Source organism: Drosophila novamexicana, unplaced genomic scaffold, assembly GCF_003285875.2.
Source record: "Drosophila novamexicana strain 15010-1031.04,08,12 unplaced genomic scaffold, DnovRS2.1 tig00000137-arrow-arrow-pilon, whole genome shotgun sequence".
Lineage (NCBI taxonomy): Eukaryota > Metazoa > Arthropoda > Insecta > Diptera > Drosophilidae > Drosophila > Drosophila novamexicana.
The window spans coordinates 189,201-209,865 of NW_020824777.1; the positions used below are offsets into that span (position 1 = coordinate 189,201).

At 43.3% G+C, this 20,665-nt stretch overlaps 1 protein-coding gene across 1 annotated transcript in view; it reads left to right on the top strand.

The window, feature by feature from the left end:
• Positions 1-19,460, top strand: part of LOC115758170 (zinc finger protein jing) — a 196,132-nt gene extending 176,672 nt beyond the window's left edge. Inside the window, exons 2-8 of the mRNA XM_030698711.1 lie at positions 12,046-12,209; positions 12,243-13,771; positions 14,432-15,795; positions 15,868-16,426; positions 16,508-16,655; positions 17,733-17,910; positions 17,972-19,460. Coding sequence (XP_030554571.1) covers positions 12,046-12,209; positions 12,243-13,771; positions 14,432-15,795; positions 15,868-16,426; positions 16,508-16,655; positions 17,733-17,910; positions 17,972-18,485 — 4,456 coding nt within the window. The 3' untranslated portion in view covers positions 18,486-19,460. The remainder of the gene's footprint in view (positions 1-12,045; positions 12,210-12,242; positions 13,772-14,431; positions 15,796-15,867; positions 16,427-16,507; positions 16,656-17,732; positions 17,911-17,971) is intronic.
• The last annotated feature ends 1,205 nt before the right edge of the window (positions 19,461-20,665 follow it).

Below are 20,665 nucleotides of genomic sequence, written 5' to 3' on the forward strand. Positions count from 1 at the left end.
ATTTTCATAGTGTATTTAGGATTTCTTTGAATCCTAACATTCAGTCTGAAACGTTTTTTTAAGCATACTCTTTTCCCTGTTACTGTACACTTTCCAATAAATCTTCCAGTCTAGTCTATAATATTTCTTGTTGCAGTCCTTCCAAACCCTGGCTGAAAGCATGCTTCTGCCTGAAATATATACTTGTTTACCTCGCATGATAACAGCTAAGCTCTGCTGATCCCACACAAACACACCCACACACACACACACACACACACACACACAGCTGGGTACCCACTGTAGCAGTCAGCTTCACTTGCAACCCGATGCGAGAGCAGAGCTAAAAGTAAGAATTTAGGTCTTCCGGGCGAATGCATGCATTGTGAATCCTCGGCCAGGGACCCCTCAGCACCCCAATTATAACGCGCTAAACAATAAAGAAAATAATCATAAAAGTCTAGTGCGCGCACACACACACACACACACACACACACATGTGTGGATGCAAAGAGCAACCCTCGCTAATGAAGCTGCAGTTTTGTGCTCTTCTTCTTTCACTATTTGCACATACAATTTGCCCGGCACTAGGACTAGCTAGCCGCTGGACGGGACGAGGGGGTTGTCAGAGCGCAGAGGGGAGGGAGGAGATTATCACCAGTAGCAATGGACATTCATTAGGAAGCGAAGAAAAGAACCTGCAATATCAACAGTTGCGCTTATTTGTAATATTCGGCGTTTGAGCTCTGCTCACAGGATGGAACAAGTTAAGGTTGTGCAAGAAACAGCGCGTGATCAAGAGAGGGAGGAAGAGAGGTACAAGGAACTTAAAGCTCTGCCTGTGCATAGTTGTTGTCTTTTTGTTTCTACGCGATTAAGGCAATTTTCAATGTACTATTCCATTAACCACTCACACACACACACACACACACACGCAGAGAGACAAGCACAGCTGAGCCGCCCGGTAACCGCAGGCAACATGTGCACTCACACACACACACACACATGTACGCACACAGCGTATGCATGTGTAAATGCAAAGAGAGTGAGCGACTGGGAGAGCGTGCAGTCAGCGGCGCTTTATTTGCTGGGAACAAATACTACAACAACAACAACAATAACAACAACAACAGCGGCCCGCAAATCACAGCTGCAGGCAAGCGGGCGTCGGCTCTGAACATAAAAAAGCGCCGCCAACGCGTCTTTCATGCTTGCTTTCCCACTCTCTTTCTCTCTCTCTCTCTCCCCCCGTCTCCCACTCTCGCACTCGTGCACTGATTCTGGCTCACTTGCTGCAACATTTGTTTTGACATTGCCCGCCGCCGCTTGTCCAGCTGTCAGCCAGTCAGTCAGACAGTCAGTCAGTTAGTCAGTCAGTCGTTCAGTCGATCTGTCCAGCAATCAATTTTTTTTCTCGTAGCTTGTTTGTTGTGCGCGCTGCACTGTGCGCTTTTTTTCCAGCCTCCAAGCGTAAAGTTTGAAATTAGTTTCAAGTTTTCCGTTTTTTGTGCTCTTCGGCCCGTCAAAGTGTGCGACACTTTTTGTCAACTTTTAGTAAAGTGCTTTGAAAAAAACAAGAAGAAGTACCAACAACAACAACTACCACGCCAAAGCAGTTGCTATGCACTTGTCACCATTTGTTGAAAACTAGCGACGGGCATTTTCTATTGAATTTGAGCCCGAAACGAATGGAAACGGGAAAGTTTCGAGTATTACAACCAGTCTGAAACGCATAGAAACGGGAGAGTGTTAAGTATTGCATTGCAAAGAGCCAGAAACGAATGGAAACGGAACAGCTTCGAGCATTGCAATGAGTCTGATGCTAAGGGAAATGCCAAAATTCTAGATTTATATTGCGATGGGTGTAAAACGAATAGAAACAGAAGTATGTATTGCATTGCAATGAATCTGAAACGAATGGAAACGAGAGAGTCTTGAATATTCCATTGCAAAGAGCCAAAAACGAATGGAAACGGAACAGTTTCGAGCATTGCAATGAGTCTGATGCGAAAATTTCAAGATATACATACATTGCAATGAATCTGAAACGAATGGAAACGAGAGAGCCTTGAATATTCCATTGTAAGAAGTCTGAAACGAAGTGTTAAGTATTTTCTTGCAATGAGTACGAAACGAATGGAAACGAGATTATGTTAAGGGTTCCATTGTAAGTAGTCTGAAACGAATCGAAACGGAAAAGTTCGAGTATTGCAATTTCGTTTGAAACGAATGGAAACGGGAGATTTTTCAGTATGCCATTGCAAATGAATGCAATATGAATAAAAACGGGAGATTCTTTAGTATTCCATTGGTAGAAGTCTGAAGCAAATGCAATCGGGAAAATTAAGAATATTCCATACTAAGGAATCTAAAACAAATGGAAAGGATAAAGTTTTAGCATTGCAATGAGTCTAAAACGAGTGGAAACAGGAAATGACTCTGAAACGAATAGAATAAGAAGATTCTTAAGTATTCCATTGAAGTGAATCTGACACGAATAGAAACAAGAAAGTTTTGAAAGGTTGTCATGAGCTTTTTGACAGCTTTTCTGAAACAAATGGAATGGAACAGATTGAATAAATCCATTTTTAATCTATCAATCACTTAAATATTCTTAAAATATTCTTACCGTATCTTAAATCTTAGTCCCAGTTCCTTCCTCATGCTCTTCCATAGAAACCACATCGATGCGTTCCGCTTTAGCTGGAATAAACGATTCCATCTATTTGTCAGGGAAAACCTCGGTTAGAATGAAATGTTGCGACTTTGCGACTTGAGTCCAACCATTGAAATCGAAGCCTCCCAAAAATAACTCGACAGTTTTTTTCGGCTTAAGTCGGAGGTCGTTTGCGCTGACAACGATTTTCATTTTATTTTCCTCGCAGCGAAAACTACAAAATGCGAAAAATGCATTTTGTACCAGTTCTCTGCTGCCTTTCCTTTCTATTTGTTAAGACCAACAACAACAAGCAGACCCACAACCAGAATCGGAGCCAGGAACCGGCGGCAGGAGGCAGGAGGCAGGCGGCAGGAGGCAACGACATCTGCAGGCAGTTGCGATTGATAAGGGTTTTCAAATATTGTATCTTTGTGCAACTCGTGTTGTTGTTGTTATTGTTGCCACACACGATGGATAGCACACACACACACACACACTGTGCGAGGGGTTACGTGTGTGTGTGTGCGCTCACTGAGAAAAATATCATGTGATCAAATTGAAGCAGCTATCGAGCAAACACATCTTTCTACCTAAATTCTAGATGATAACGTAAATATTTAATGGAAAAGAATCTATTTAATCTTGAAATACAGAAAGATGAAGAGAGATTTGTGGAATATTTAAATTAGCCCAAGAACTAAACCCAGTTTGAATGGAGCACAAACAAAAATATATAAAAAGAAACAAGTAAGAGGTTCTAGTCGGGAGCTACTACGGGAGCTATCCCGAATAGGGGATACCCTGAACTCTCTTCTTCCAACATCAAATGCATATATATATTCTATTTTAGAAGCTATATGTCAAGTTTGGTGAATCTAGCTCTTATTATTTACCAAAATTGCCCAAAACACAGGATGTCGATATCGGTTTTTATCGATTGCTTGGAAACGGAGTACGTTATCGATTATCGGAAACAAACTCGATCTGCGCGGGAACTAGGAGCATCTTCATCTAAAATTTCAAGTCTCTAGCTCTTATAAGTTCTGAGATCCTTGCGTTCATACATACATACGGACGGACAGACAGAGGGACATGGCTAGATCGACTCGGCTATTTATGCTGATCAAGAATATATATACTTTATGGGGTCGGAGATGCTTCCTTTTGCCTGTTAGATACATTTGCATTTTGCACAAATACAATATACCCTTATACCCATCTTTAATGGGTTTAGACTATAAAAACATAAAATACTTAACTTTAAACTTACTTTCTTTAAATTGAATTCTTCAGTTTACTTTAGATATTCAGAGGTATTTTTACGAGCTCGCTGTGTTTCTTTCAGAATTTTACCATCTCGAAAGTCAATATTCTTTCATATACCTTCATGTTTGATCCATAAAAAGTTGGGAGTTGAATATTAAATATTATACAATCGAAAAATTTCATCCTATTTATTCCAATATTCTTTCAAACTCTTTAAGTATTCAAAGTTTTTGAAAATCTCTTTTAAAGCTAGTCAAAATTCTGGAATACTCCAAAATGTCTTATGAGTTTGGAATATTTTATCTGATTTATATATTGAGTTCAATCTTCTTCGATTATCTTTAAATATTAAATGTTTTTATAGGTATCTTTCGCGAAAATCTCTTTTAAATGATTTGCATCTTGTTTCTAGTCAACATTCTGACATATTCTAGAATGTTCCTATGATTTTGTAGATAAACAAATTTCCTATCTTAAAAATCTTGTAGAATTTGTACTAAACAGTCTTGCATATCTTTAAACTCGTTATGTTTTTCCCACATTGAAAATCTTGTAGAACATGTAGAATATAATCAAATTTCATCTCAATATTTTCCTATACTCTTTAAATATTTTATCTCGAATGTTCTTCTAGAATGTTTTCATCTTATTCCTTCTCAATATTCTTCCATGCTTGTTAAATTTTAAATATTTCTGTCGAAAATCTTGCAGATTGTTTTCATCTTATTTCTGATAAAGATTCTTCTATACTCTTTAAATATTTCTTGTTTTTTTTTTATGGATAAGGAATTTTGCCAACTCGAAAATCTCTTAGATTATACGCATTTTATTTACATTTAATGCTCTTCCATACTTTTTAAATAGTTTATGTTTTTATATCCAAAAATATTCCGATCTTAAAAATATTTTAGAATGTTGGCATATTATTTTTTTTTTCAATATTCTTTCATACTTCTTAAATATTTTATGCAGCATATTGAATATTAGATTTGGCTGAAAGACCAAGAACTCATTTTTTTTACCGTTCCCGCTTAACTTTTCTTTGAGAATTTGTTTTTTTTAGTCCGATTAGAAAATTGTCCTCAAACTGTTTTTAAACCCTGAACCCATTAAAAATGGGTATAAGGGTATATTGTATTTGTGCAAAATGCAAATGTATCTAACAGGCAAAAGGAAGCATCTCCGACCCCATAAAGTATATATATTCTTGATCAGCATCAATAGCCGAGTCGATCTAGCCATATTCGTCTGACTGTCCGTCCGTCCAACTGTATGAACGCAAGGATCTCAGAACCTATAAGAGCTAGAGACTTGATGACTTCATTTTAAATGTAGATGCTCCTAGTTCCCGCGATAATCGATAACTTACTCCGTTTCAAGCTATCGATAAAAATCGATATCGATATCCTGTTTTATGTGAAATTTTGGTAAATAATAAGAGCTAGAGTCACCAAACTTGACATATAGCTTCTAAAATAGAATATATACATGCATTTGATGTTGGAAGATGGGGGTTCAGGGTATCCCCTAGTCGGGAGCTCCCAAATAGAACCTCTTACTTGTTGTTTTTCGAAATATATTGATTTTTAATGTGCCACACGCGGTTTGCGTTTTAGTCGTTAATTAAATGTAATTTAATTAAATGTAAATGTGGATAATTTAATGAAAAACGGGCAACAATTTTCCCGGTTAGTTGCAGCTAATTAGCTTAGGTAAATGAGGGAGACCCAAATCAAATGTTAAGTAACAGGCACACACACACACGCACACACACACGTTAGGCCCCCAAAGCGTTACCCGAACCCCAAAAACAGTCTGTGACAGGCCTGTTGAGTGGATGGGGTGGGGGAAGGGGGAGGGGGGGATGGGCTGCAAATCGAAAGAGGTTGTCAGAAACAGTTTATAACGCCTAGAATTATGCCGCACATAAATCAAAATTGACGCGTAAACAAATATGCATATGAGCAGCAGGGGGGAGGGGTGTTTGTAGGGGAGTAGGGTGTCCTTTACCGTTGCTAGCATTATTTTTTTTTGTATTTTATTGCAAATTTCTTGGGTAAAATGGTAAAATTTATGCATATTACCAAGTGGTGCGTATTGCCGCTGATCAAAGTCAAAAATGTTGGCAAAAGGATGTTGGATAGGATGAATGGTGTGCGGCACACGCAATAGTAGCACGCGGAGAGCTATCCGGAATTATGGGGGCTTTGGCTTTGAACTAGACGTCGTTTGTTTTTGGCATTTTAATTTATGGCTAGCAATAAGCGCTAATGGAAGCTGAGGCAATTTACGAAAGCGTTTCAGCAACCGGGCGTATTGAAGGTGAGAACACCGTTAAATCGTATTTAGAAACAAAAAGCCCTTTAAATTGTTTCGAAAAGAAATCCCGCTCTGATATAGTGGGTCCAATCCACTGTTAACAGCCGCTAATCCATTAACAGTTCTGCTAACTAACAGGATACAACAAGTTAGTGCAAACGATTACAGTAATGAAATCTCTTATTTTTTTGTGGACGAGTGTCGGCCAATTGACTGATGAAGCTGGCGGAAAAACGTCTAAATAATTAGATAAACATTTAAGCTAAGCAAAGAGAAGAAAAGAAAAGTAAAAAGACAGCCTTAAAAGTGACAAGAAGTGGAGGCAGAAGAAAAGCACGCGACAAATGTAGACGCATAACGGCAATGCTGCGACTGCTGGCTGATGTTTGTTGAGAGCAGGAGCAGGGGCTGAGGCGGGGGAAGGAGAAGGGGAAGGGGCAGCGGGAGCAGAGGCCGAAGTGTACGTGACCATAACATGAACTGGCCCCCCGCAAACGCACACAAATGCAAACACATACACAATTTGCGGGTTCAAAGTGGAGAGACGACGACAACGACACACAAACAGGAAATATTTAACGTGCCTGCAACAACAAGAACAACAACGTGCAGTGAAATATAAATAAAAATAATAATAATAATGGGCAAAAACGTAGGGAACCGACCACGGCAAGAGGCAAGAGAGTCGCGAGGGTTGCTGGCCCTGCACTCCGAGAGACAGACACAGAGAGTGAGAGCGCAATAAGGCATACATATATACATAAGTAGAATGCATAAGCGTGTGTGTTGTGTTCGTGTGTTCGTGTGTTTGTGTGTGTGTGTGTGGGTGCACTGGTCGTGTGCCGAAGCTGACGCTATGAGCGGCATTGCTGTAGTCCTCGCCAGACTTGGGGTTCAGTTAGCGCTCTCTCGACCGCTCAGCAGCCGCAGTTGCCGTTAGAATATCCCACAGGCCCTTTTTTATACAGGGAAATTCTCTGATCGCGCAAGAGAGACAGACACACAGAGAGAGTGAGAGAGCGCGAGAATGAGAGCGAGAGAACGAACAAGAACAAGAGTGAACAAACAAAACAGTCGACACGATGGCGCGACGACTTCGCTCTGAGTTGAACAACAGCAAAAACAGGGAATTTCTTGCTGCTGCCGCTGCTGCTGCTGCTGCTGCTGCTGCTGGCCTTTTACGAATTCTATAAATCAGTCTTTCATTTTCTCTTTCACATCATTCAGCCATTTTCTCTTTGACGCGACGGACGCGTCTGCAGCTTGCAAACGGACGAACGGCAACGAAACGGGCAACGAGCGCACGAACAAACGCTTGGGAATTTGGTTTTTTGTGTGTGGATTAATTAAAACAATGTTCTGTGTTTCGTGTTCCCTGCTAGCATAAAATAATGCAAATGCCACAAAGTGCTCAAGAGTCACAAATGCAATAACAAAATGCACCAAGCGTGTTAAGCAAGCAAGCAGCAGCAGAAAAAGAAGAAGCAGAAAGAAGCAAACAAACGTGCGTGAGCTGTGATTCTGTGCGTGTGTGCTTGTGTTAGTGTATGTGCGTGTGAAACATTTAAGCTTTAAGTGCTGCCAGCGTGCGCTGCCGCTGCGCTTTGGATAGCCGCCGTCGACGCCAAACGTTTGGAGGAGCTGCTGTCTAACATTAAATGTTAGTATACCAACACAAGCATAGTCAAATATGTACACATCAACATACAAACAGCAAAAACAACAAGAACGAAACGTCTGCAAAGATGCGACGGCCTGTGTCTGTGTGTGTTAAAAATAAAAGTAATCAAAAGGGGGCAGCGATTACGTCGCCGTCGACGTTGTCGTCGCGTGCATTGCTCCCTCTCAGCTGCTGCGCATGTGTTTGTAGTTGTAGTAGTGTTTAGTGTGTAGTGTGTAGTGAAGTGTGTTTTACATACAGACATATTTATACTTACATACATACATACACATTTGCATGCTTTGTATGTGTGTGTCAATTTTGTCAAACTATTACAGCAGTGCTTACATTTACATCATATGTTAAATAAACTGTTAACATTGCCCCTCTGTCCCTCGCCTGACGTTTGTTTTTGTTTGCCCACGCAAATATGCAATGATTTCTTTCTCTCTCTCTCTCCCTCTCTTTTTTTTTTTTTGTTATGTCGCGCTTAGCCAACCAACCGCCGCGACCTCTCGCTGTGCGCTTTTCATTCATACCTTGCAAATGAAGCGTGCTCAATTGTGCGACGCGGGTGCGGGTGCGGGTGGTGGGCGGGTGGGCTGCACAGCGGAGCAGCGGGTCGGGGCTGGAATCTGTGTTGGGTGGTGGATACACACACACACACACACGCACGCACGTAAATGCTCAGGCGTCTTACAAGCGGAAGTGGAAGTTGCTTTATCTGTGTGTGTGTGTGTGTGTGTGTGTGTATCTAATGGGATTTTCTAATAAAATTTAAATTGTTGCCGTTTTTATTTATATTTATATGTATTTAATATGAAGTGTGTGAAAAGTGTGCAACGACACAATGGAAAATGAAATACGAGTCCATAATTTACAAGCAAAAAAGTTGACAGTCTAATAAATCGTAAATCGACTGTTAAATATGCAATTAAGAAACAATTGTAAGCAAATTACAAACAAAAATTGAATTCAGTAATAAATATCCTCCTATAAGATAACTGTTAAAAGCAAGCAGGGAAATATGCCTCACAGCCGAAATACTCGAGTGTAAAATTGCCGTCGCTAAAACATAAAAACAAAACAGAAATTAAGAAATTTAAGGAAGACAGTTTGAAACTGAGTTAAAGCTACGAATTCCTGTGAACTTCGATTGTTTAATATTAAAGTAAAGATAATTCAAAATATTTAACAATCTCCAAGTGGAAAAAAAGTCGTGAAACCGTGAATAACTCGGCGGAAAATGAAATATGTGAAAAAGTTTGCTTGAATTACAGAATTTTTGTTGTCAAAACGTGTCAAAACTAAATTTGTTTATACAAATTATAAGAAATATAGAATTCAAGGATCAACACATCAAAAAATTTATAGGAACTCTAAACGAAAAGTTATCAAATTAACGAGCCTAGCAAGTTTTAAGAATAACTTATTTGGAGTTGAAACTGCGCAAAGGTTTGAAATTTATAAAAACGAATGCCTAAATAAAAGCCAGGAATACGAGTTCTTCAGATTTCAACAAATGGTTTTTAATGAAGGAAATAACATTTAATGCGGAACAAGAAATTGCAGGATTTCTTGTAGGTTTTTGTGTGAGAAACCTAAGTAACTTTTAAAATAAAGTGCTTCTATGTGGAAAATGTTAAATATTTATTTCAAATTTGATATGGATGAGAATATCACAAAACAGACTTCCTTTTGAAGGTGTGGACATTTGTTGATTTATGTTGCTAGTTTGAATTTATCGGAACTCACAAATTTACACGAGATTCTCCTGAAAATATTGCAAACTGAAAAACTGATAAGATATCATCAGGAAAACTGTGAGAAAAAAATATCTTAAAGAACTAAGAAGAACAAAATTAAAAGTATTACAGAAAGACATTTTTAAATTGCCGCTGCTTATAAATTGATTTCCTGTTAATGCTCGACATTATTAATACTTACAAGAACAAAAAATAGCCTGTCAAACTTTTAACATTTTCAAATATATCCATGTTCACATAACATGCATATGTTTGCATGTATGTATGTGTGTGCCTTTAGATGTTTGCTTGTTATCTGAATATTAACAGAAACCCTTGAGCAGAAACCTCATCAAAGTTGAGCCCCTGTCCCCGAACACAGTACAACAACAACAACACTAACAGCGGCTTAACATTAATCCCAACATTTAACGATGCGTTTAACAGGAATGTTGGCACAGGCAGCAGAGCCAGAGGCAGCGACTGCGGCAACGGCAGGTGAAATGCCAACACCTCTGCCGCCGTCGCCGTCCGTCAATCCAAAACGCCGCAAGAACAGGGAAATTCTACGGTCACATAAAAGGCTAATAAAATATTTTACAAATTCAAAGCCGTCATAAAAACGTCGAAAAATAGAAAAACAAAGAACCTCATATGAAAATTCAGAATCAAGTGCAATCAGCAGTGACAACAACAACAACAACAACAACAAAAGCAAATACAGCGACTGCATACAAAATACAAAAAAAAAATATATTAAAGCAAATAAAAAAACAAAACTGACAAGCGAATGGGCAGAGAGCGGAGCACAAGTGCATATGTTAATATGCCTGTGTGTGTGTGTGTGTGTGTGTGTGTGTGTGTGTGCGCGCGCGTGTGTGTCCGTGCGTGTGAGTGTGTGAAAAAGCCTCACGCTCAACGCTTTTTATTAATTCTGTTAAATATGCACACATAAAAAAAAACAGAAACAAGAATTTCAAACAAACTCCGTGAAGGAAGGGGGGTTCACAAAAGCAACGGCGCTGCTGCTGCGCTGCCTACGTGCAAGTCGCCGTTGCCGTCGCAGTCCATATTCCACTTTGCCCCCCCTCCCCTTCTGTCCAACACAAAACGGCACTCTGCCTGCCTGCCTGCGCCTCTGCTACCTGAAACTGAAATTTTCCCGCATTAGAATGCTCGCGTTCCTTGTTGTTGTTGTTGCTGTCGTTGTTGTTGGTTGGTTGGTTGCACGCGGACGACGACGTCGACAGACAATCAGCGGGACAGGCGGATAGGCAGAGAAACACAGACGGACAGCACAGAAAGCAAGCAGCAGCAGCGACAACAACAACAACAACCACAACGACGAAAAAAAAACACGCTGGCAAAAGGGCATGGAATGGGAGTTGATTTTATTTTTCTTCCTTTTCGGCTGCTGCTTCTTCGCGTTATGCTGTGTGTAGTATTATTTTTTTTGTTTACCTTATGCTTTCGTTTATCGACCCGTTTTTGGTTTTGTGTGTTTTTGTGTGCTACATATGCGTTTCTTTCGCTCTTTTGCTCGGTCTCTTATTCGTTCGTTTGCTCGCGTGCGCCGCTCTCACAGCAACAGCAGCAGCATAATCGCAGCCTGCATGCTTATGTATCTTGTCTCTCTCTTTCTCCCTCTCTCTCGCCTCTTTCTTTTGCTTGCTAGCTCTGTTTTATTATTTCACTTCACAAAAGGCACTAATAGGACGTTTGTTTTCTTTTTTGTCAATTATGTGTGTGTGTGTGTGTGTGTAAATAACATACATTTGCACATAAACGGCACTTTAATCTCTATCAAAAACCCTGTATTTAATTAAATTGCCTTGCCTTAACATACTCTTTTAACATAACATTACACTTTGGCCCTTAACATTTCAAATAAAAGCGCCATGACTTGACCAGTCCATAGCAAGCAGCTTCGGCGCGGTGTGCTGTTAGCGCTCTGCATGCCATTTTCGATTGTTTGGGAAATTTCACAGCTGTTGTGGCCATTGTGAACGCTTTTAACAGCGCGCTAGTGATGCGCGTTGCGTTCAACACTGTTAGCTAACAGCAAATAAAAAACAAGTCGAATGAAAAAAAAACCTAAACGAATTGTTATTGTGATTATTATGTTTGTGTTTGTGGTGGCCAGAGAAATGCAGCGAACATGAATTAAAGTGCACATGAAATGTGTGCCACATAAAAGTCATTTGCTGCACTTGTGGGGCAACGGCAACGGCAACAACACGCGTCAGAGGTTGCCCCCATCAAAAATAACACACACAGCGTCCGCCTGCCAGAAGGTGTGGCTGCAGCACATTCATATTTGTTGGTATTTGTTGGCTCTTGAATTGTTTTTTTTTTTTTTATAAGCTTTTTCTATCCATTCTCATGCATTTTCTTCGACATTTTGTTGTGTTTTGCAGCGGCGTTGCCACCTCGCTAAGCTGCGCGGATTCCAGCACAGGCTCCAGTGAGGATGCATCCGAGCCCGGCTCACCGTACAGTGCGCACTCGCTATTGAGCGACGAGCAGCAGCTTAACAAAATGCCGCCACAAATACTCAGCGCTGCCGCGGGCAGCAGCAGCAGCAGCAGCAATAACAACAACAACACTGCGACAGCAACAGCAACTGCTGCACCAACAGCAGCAGCTGCAACCACAGCGAATGCAATTAGAAGCAACAGCAACACTGCCAAAATCACAACCACAGCAACAACAGCAACAGCAATCACACAACGCCACAACAACAGCAACACGACGCCGCCTACGCTGCAATGGCCCTGGAACACGAGCCTGGGCAGCACCTCAACAGCTGTGCCTGCTGCAGCCAGCGCCGCAGTCGCCTCGAAGAAGCGCGCTGCTGTCAACAGCAGCAGTAGCAACTGCAGCAGCAGCAGCAACGATGCCAGCGGCTTGGCCTGCATCGCTGTGGCGCCCAAGAAGTTGCGCGCGGATCTGCAGAGCGGCAGCAACAGCAACAACAGCGGCGACAAAAGACTGAAAGCAGCTGCCCTGGAGGAGTCGCAGACCAAGATCACGGGCTTCTTCAAGTCGCAAATGAAGGCGACGCCGGGCAAGCTGTCGGCAACGCCGTCGCCGCCGCCGCCGCAGCCACTGCCACAAGCAACAGCCACGCCCAGCACGCTGACAATGAGCACGCCGGCAACAACAGCCTCGCTAAACAAATACTTTAACATACTCTCGCAGCTCAATGAGCAAAAGCAGCAGCAGCAGCAGCAACAACAACAGCAGCAACAGTTGCAGCAGCAGCAGCAGCAACAACAGCAGCAACAACAACAGCAGCAGCAGCAGTCCAAGCTAACAACAGCTGCTGCTGCTGCGACTGCTGCCACATTGCCCGTGCCGGCACTCAAGAAAATCGAACGCAGCAGCAAGCAGCCCGCCAAAATTGCCCAAGTGGCGCCCAATTTACGCAAGACGCCCAGCAGCAACAGTCACGCCCACAACACACATGCCGCCGCCCACTCGGGCACTGGCAAATCGCCCGCCAAAAAGCACGTGGCCATTGCGCCGCGCACGCCCGAAATGAAGCAGCAGCAGCAGCAGCAACAGCAGCAACAATTGCAGCTGCAGGCCTCCAAGACGCTGCTCGCAGCAGCTGCCTATCGTGCGCCTCACAACAGCAACAACAACAGCAGCAGCAGCAATGCCAATAACAACAGCAACAGCAGCAACACGACGACAACAATTGCTGCCAAGCCCTGCCAGAAGCTGCAGCCCGCTGCTGTTGCGCCCACAGCCACGCCCACGGCCAGCCCCACGCTATATCAGCTGCCCGTGCAGCTGCCCAATTTGGTGCATTTGCCGCCGCAGCTCGCCGCCGCCGCCAACATAATGCAGCTGAACAATGTGGCCAAAGCGGCCGTCGCCGCCGCTGCCAGCAACAATGCGGCCGCAGCAGCTGCCTCCGCGCAGGCGGCACAAGCGGCAGCCGCGCAATATTTTCTGAACGGCACCGTCTTCAAGCTGCAGCAGGTGACAACGGCAACCACGACGACGGCAACAACTGCCACAGCAGCTGCGACCAGTGCGGGCGGAGTCAATCCCTTCGGCCTGCTCAGCGCCAACGAGCTGCAGGAGCTGCTGCTCAAGCAACAGCAGCAGCAGCAACAACAGCAGCAGCAACAGTTGCAGCTGCAGCAGGCGGCGGCTGTTAAAGCAGCTGCCGCAGCTGCCACGCCCACAGCGAATGGTGCTGCCAACTTGCAGGAGCTGTTTCAGCAGCAAATAGCCGCAGCCATTGCCGCACAGCAGCAGCAGCAGCAGCAACAACAGCAGCAGCAACACCAACAGCAGCAATTTCAACGCTTGGGCGCCGCCGCCGCAGCGCAGCCCGTTTTTATGGCCACGCCCGCAGGCCTGCTGCTGAATGCGGCCACGCTGCCGGCCATGTTGGCGCAGGCGGCGGCAGCAATCGCTGCTAACAGTCAGCAGCAACAGCAGAAAGTAGCTGCCGCTGTGGCCCTGCAGCAGCAGCAGCAGCAGCAACATCATCAACAACAGCAACAAGCGCTGCCTGCGCTGCAACCCATACCCGCCTTGAGTTCCATATTTGAGCCTGCCTCCGAGCAGCAGCAACAGTTGCAGCTGCAGCAACAGCAGCTGGCGCAGCTGCTGCTCTCACATCAGCAGCAGCAGCAACACCACCAGCAGCAGCAGCAGCAGCAACAACAACAACTTATCACTGCCACACAGCCTCCGCCGCTGACTGCTGCGAACAGCAGCAACACTGCCAGCAGCAACAGCAATGCCTCGAATACTTTAAGCAACAACAGCAACACTGCCCTGCTGCCACAGCAGCAACAACAACAGCAGCAGCAGCAACAACAACAGCAACAACGTGCCATCATCAAGGGTCCGCCCCCGCTGGTAACCATCTCCACCGCCTCCTCCCTCAGCACAGCTGCTGCCAAGTCACGTGCGCTGCCCGCCGCCCTGGCCAAGCCCTATCAGAAGCGAACGCCGCCCACGCAGCAGCAGCAGCAACAACAACAGCAGCAGCAGCCGCCACTTAGCAAAACCAAATATGCAGCCATTGCCACGCCCACAACGCCGCCTCCTCTGGTGCCGACCAGCACGGGCGCTGCTGCTGCCGCCGCCAACAAGGAGCTGCAGCAACTGCGCAAAGGTGCCACGCCCGCAGCAACAACAGCAACGCCCACGCCGCCGCTGGTAAGCATAGCGCCGGCCAAGCTAACGCCAACGCTCAGCATGGCCAAGCAGCAGCAGCAGCAACAGCTGCCGCCAGCAGGGGCAGCAACAGTTGGCAAGATCTCAAGCACCGCTGATCTCTTTGATCTGGTCAAGAACTCAAATGGCGCCATCAGCATTGTGGGCAAGACTACAGCCACTGCCACGCCCATGTGCACAACTCCCGCCCCCAGTCCACTGACGCCGCTGCCCTTCAGTTCGCCCAGCAGCAATAGCAACAGCAACTGCAATTCGCAGCAATCGCAACGCGCCTCGCCCGCACTCTCCACACACTCGTCCAGTACACTGTCTGCCTTTGGCAAATCCCTGGTGGCCATTAAGTCGGAGCCCATGGAGGAGTCAAACACGCCACCGCCTCCATTGTCCAGCACGCCCAAGCCGCACAGCTTTGCCGGGCAGCTGCCCAACGCACGACGCGTGGAGCCCCACAAGCACGAGCTGCTCGCCGAGTGCAGCGGCGGCGGCTCCAACTCCAACTGCAGCAGCAGCTACACCAGCAGCAGCTCGGTGAGCAGCGCCGCAGATCTCTCGCTGGAGGCATCGACGCCCGCCTCGCTCAGCTCGGCGCCATCGCCGGCGGCGAGCAACAGCAGCAGCAGCAGCCAGACGCAGCAGATGAGCTCGCCGGAGGGACATGCTAGCCAGCAGGATATGCTCAGCGAGCTGGTCACCTCCTGCAATTCCAGCGGCACCGAAGACTGCTCCCAGGCAGCCATAACGCCGCCAGCAGCCGCCGAGGTAGCAACAATTGCTGCGACTGCCGTCACAACAGCAACTGGCGGCGGCAGCAGCAGCAGCAGCGGCAGCAGCAACTACGACGAGGAGGATGACAAATCGGTGGCCTCCTCCGAGACGGCCACGCACAAGCGACTGACGCCCGAATCCGGCATTGGCGGCAGCCTCAGCAACAGCGAGAGCAGCAATTCCATAGCGGATGCCATGTAAGTGACAGCAGCAGCAGCATCATCAGCAACAGGTCGATCTAATAAGGTTTCACTCTTTCGTAATCACAGCTCCTCGAAATCGGTTTGCCCGCCCGCCTCGGCCAGCAGCAACAGCTGCAACGCCTCTGACAGCAACTCGTTGGCCAGCAATGCGCCCTCACCCGCCTCGCCCAGCAACACCAGCAACAGCAACGACGATTGCTCCGCCTCATCGCCAGCCTGCTTGGCTGTGGCCAGCCCGAGCACCATGGTGGATACAACATTGGCCGAAAGCGCCAGCAAATTGATGCCCAAGTGCGCCATTTCGCCGATTCTGTCACAGCCCAAGACGATACGCTTTCCGGCCGGCGCAGGAGCAGGAGCCAAGGGAGCGAAGCGGCATGATGGCGTCTGCTATTGGGACAAGTGCAACAAGAAGCATGAGAGCAACTCGAAACTCTTGGACCACATGCAGACGCATCATGTCAACACGCAGACGGGTCCCTTCGCCTGCCTCTGGGTGGGTTGTAAGGTGTACAATAAGGAGTCCTGCTCCCGTCGCTGGCTGGAGCGCCATGTGCTCTCGCACGGCGGCTCCAAGCAATTCAAGTGTATCGTCGAAGGCTGCGGCCTGCGCTTTGGCTCACAGGTAAGTAAAGAACCAAAATACCAACAATCATCAACGCCAGTTCGACCTCTAACCCGGCTCTCTCTTTGTATTCCCCCGTAGCTGGCACTGCAGAAGCACGTGAACAACCACTTCAATGCCACGGACAATGCCAAGGAGAGCACCAGCAAACGCACCTCCGATCCGCCGGTGCCCAAGCAGCTGCGCAAGAATGGCAAAAAGCTGCGATATCGCCGGCAACCCTTCTCAGGTGAGTGCCGCTTGCGAAGAGGGCAACATTTCGATTCTATAGAAATATATACAGAAAACTGGAAATCATTCAAAGTGGCTTTCGGATTAGTTGAGGCTTAGCGATAGGTTTATATTTTTCAAAAATCGATTAATTGTCTCTAAATTAATAAGCTATCGATTATTAATTTGCTATTAATTGAAGCTATCGATAATTTTAGCTATCGATAACTATATTTGCTGCTTTTTATCGATAACTTATATTGACCTATATTTAGGGACCGACAGCTTTGGATAAATTTGCAAGAAAAAAATGAAATTATCGATAAACATTTTATTAGTATTAATAAATGCATTTTGTGATCAATTTATCGTTCGATAAGTACATATAAATTATATTTACCGAAAGCTAAGGATAGCTATAGATGATTCAGTTTCCGATATATATTTCGTTTTAAAGTACAAAATATCTAATGTGATTTAAAGCAATATGAAAAGAATCGATCGTATTATCGACTTTTAAGTAGGCCAATTTCTAACCTGAAACAAACTGTATAATCGACTGCTTTGATTGTTTTTTAACTATGAAAAGTATCGAATACGGATGATAAAGGTAAGGCGAAAATACTGATTTATCGATCTTTATATTGAGCCCTATCGATGGATATAAAACATGGAAAGAATTTGCTTTTCCTAAATCTATCTAATCAAAACTTCAGCATCATTTAAATGCTATGCAAATGGATCTTTACACCAGATTGATTTCGATAAGTTGCAATCGAATACATCATTTGTTTTTAAATTATGATTTGTGTGAAGCCATTGAGGCGCCATGTACACTTGCGATAACAGCACACAATATATATTCAAAATCGATAAATGTTCAATCATTTTAATCGACAAATATTCGATAACGCTTTCCGTTTAAATGTGTTTGAAATTCGATTAGACATGATTTCTCTTTTTTGAGTGCTTGAATATGTGTTGAAGTATTAATTATTAAATTACTTATGTTCATGCTCTGTGTATTTTTGTATTTGTCGATAAATATGCCATTTCAAATTGTACAATACCTAATTATGCCCTTTTATTGCCGCAGCGCGCATGTTCGACTTCTTCGACACGGGCATCATGGAGGGACTGCAGCATCGGCTGCGCCAGATCAGCACGTTGACCAACGGAACCCAGGCCATCACGTTCCAGGGACAGTGCCTGATGCGGCGGCGCAACAGTCGAGGCGGGAGCGAGTGCTTCGTGCGCTGGTCACCGCGTGAAATGTGAGTTCTAATAAACTCCAAGTGGGAAGATTTGTATTCATATATATCTGTGTCTATTTAGCATATCGGATGAGTGGCTGCCGGAGTGCCCGAATCGGACACGGCAGCATACCAAAGTGCTGCACATCAAGCACATGCGTCCGGCGGAGAAGACGCGCATCGACAGTCTGCTGAGCACAGCCTACAGATTGCGCTACGATGCGCAGCTCTTTGCGGATGATTACAACGTAAACGAGCAGCAGCTGCAGCTGCAGCAGCAGCAGATGCAGATAGAGGAGGAGCTCAGCGGCAGTGATTGTGCCGAGAGCGATGCTGATGAGGAGGAGGAGGAGGAAGAAGATGATGAAGATGACGACGACGACGATGATGAGGACGACGGCGTCTCGGGCACAATCAGCTCGAGCAGCGGCACCGTCTCCAGCTATCAGCAGGTGCTCAGCATAGCCAAGCTGCAAATGCAACAGCGACGCAAGCATCCGCGCAAGCCGCCCAAGGCGACAGCAGCAATAGCCACAGCCACAGCGACGATAAAAGTGGAAGAGCTGGTGCCCACGGATGCTCTGGTGCCCATTTAGAAAGTATTTACAAAGCCCACACACACACCCCACACACCCGCAAGGACAAACGAGTAAACAGTGACAAGTAGTTTATAGATTTTTTTATAAGGCCACCCAAACAAACCCAAAACTATCATAAACATGCACACATACACATGCATACTATATCATAAGATCGTGTAACATACATATATATATATATATATATACATATATGCCCGCTCTCAGTTTTTAGATAAATCCCGCAAAATGACCATAGCAAATGTATATAGAAATCGCTTCAATATCAAACCCAAACAAATTTTAGAGTTTTTGTGTAAACCCTTGTTTTAAAAAAAATTTAAATTCTATTTTATGTTGCTGAAGACAAATATATCTAGCCTATATACCGCATAAACTTAATTAGTTTTAAGCATAACATTTTAAACAACTTTATGTAAATTGTGAACTGCCTGAGAAAAGAGGAAGAGACCCCGCAGACAAGACTTCTTTAATCATATTTATCATCTTCATTATAGTTTTATGTGCTCTATGCTTAGGCTTTGTGAACGCGTTTGATTCTTCTATTGATTTTCCCTTTATTTAGACCCAAACAAAAAACAAAACATTTCATTGAATTCCAAAAACTTCCAAAACGAAAAAAATAAGCAAACGCACAAACAACATCAACAACAACAACAACATGAATAAGACTTGAAGCATTTATCGCTATATGATTAAACTATAATTAAACGAATTCATGTATTCAATTCGAAGAGCAATGCAAAACAGTTTTAAGTTCGTTTAAGCAAAACAGCCGCAAGCGAAAGCAACATTAAGAAACAACAAAATATTAAGTAATAATATTTTAAACAAATTAATTTAGTCCAAATTTTGTATGTAATTGTCGTCTAGTTCGTTTTCCGCGTAACTTCTGTGTGTAAATATTTAAAAGTAATTGATTAATTTGCGTAAGCATTACACGTAAACAATTTGAATTAGAAAACAAAAATAAAAAACCATTACAAGCTATTTTTTTTTGTTTGGTTTTATAAACACTTAATTACGTTTATTTGCTTAACTAACTTTGTTTTGAATTAACTTATTGTTGGTTTGGTTTTTATATATGTACACGTATTTGTTTGTTGATTTTAACACACAGTCACATATGTCACAAGGTCAAGGTCAATGTCAATGTCAAGTTCAAGTCAAATCTAGCAGAGTTCGCCTTAAACAATAGTTATTTAATTGAATTTGTAAGTGTTTAAAGTTTATAAACTTAACTTAAAGTAAGTTATGCAAATCAGAAAAATACTTATAAAAAGGAACACAAAACCCTATAAAGTACTCAACACTGCCAAAGCGAAATGAATACAACAACAGCAACAACAACAACAACAACAAACAGTTTAAGATCGACTGATAAATGTATAAATTAAAACTTAAAGATCATTTATATATACATACATATATATATATATATATATAGGTCTGATTTCGCACAAAGCTTTTTCATATGTTGCAATAACAATAATAAGGCATATAGCAATTCCAAATAAGTATATTAACTATATATTAACAATATATGTGTGTGTTGTAGCCCTATACTCGAAGACTTAGTAATGCTTGGTTAGTTAGTACCCTTCTCGCCCCGTAGGCCGCGCTAGCCCGCCCATGTCTAATTCGAGTACTTAAATTAGTTTAGTATACAAGAATCATATGCAAGCATATACCATATATCAAATATATATATATATATATATATAGAAAGATATAGATATATGTGCGTAGTTAACAAGCCTTCAAGTCCGGGCAGAATATTTATGGCATAATATTATGATACTTCCGTTCAAGTAATTTCTTTTTAAATGGATGAGGCAAAAGTTGCATTTTGTAAATGTTGTAGGCTATATATATATATATATATTATATATATATATAAAGAAAAGAAATTGAAAGCAATACCTTTTAACAATCGCCTATATAAGGTTCGGAGTTCAAGCAAATATTTTTCGGATTGCCTAACATGAGATTCTTCGATATTTTGTACCGCAAAGAAAACGTAATGAGAGAAAATTCAAATTGAAAAAAATATATATATAAAGATATATATATATATATATTTAAAAATATATAAAACTACCTCAGATTTTTGCAAAACAAAACAAAAAGTAAAAAAAGTAAAAATAAAAATAAAAAAGAAAATACAAAGTACATAG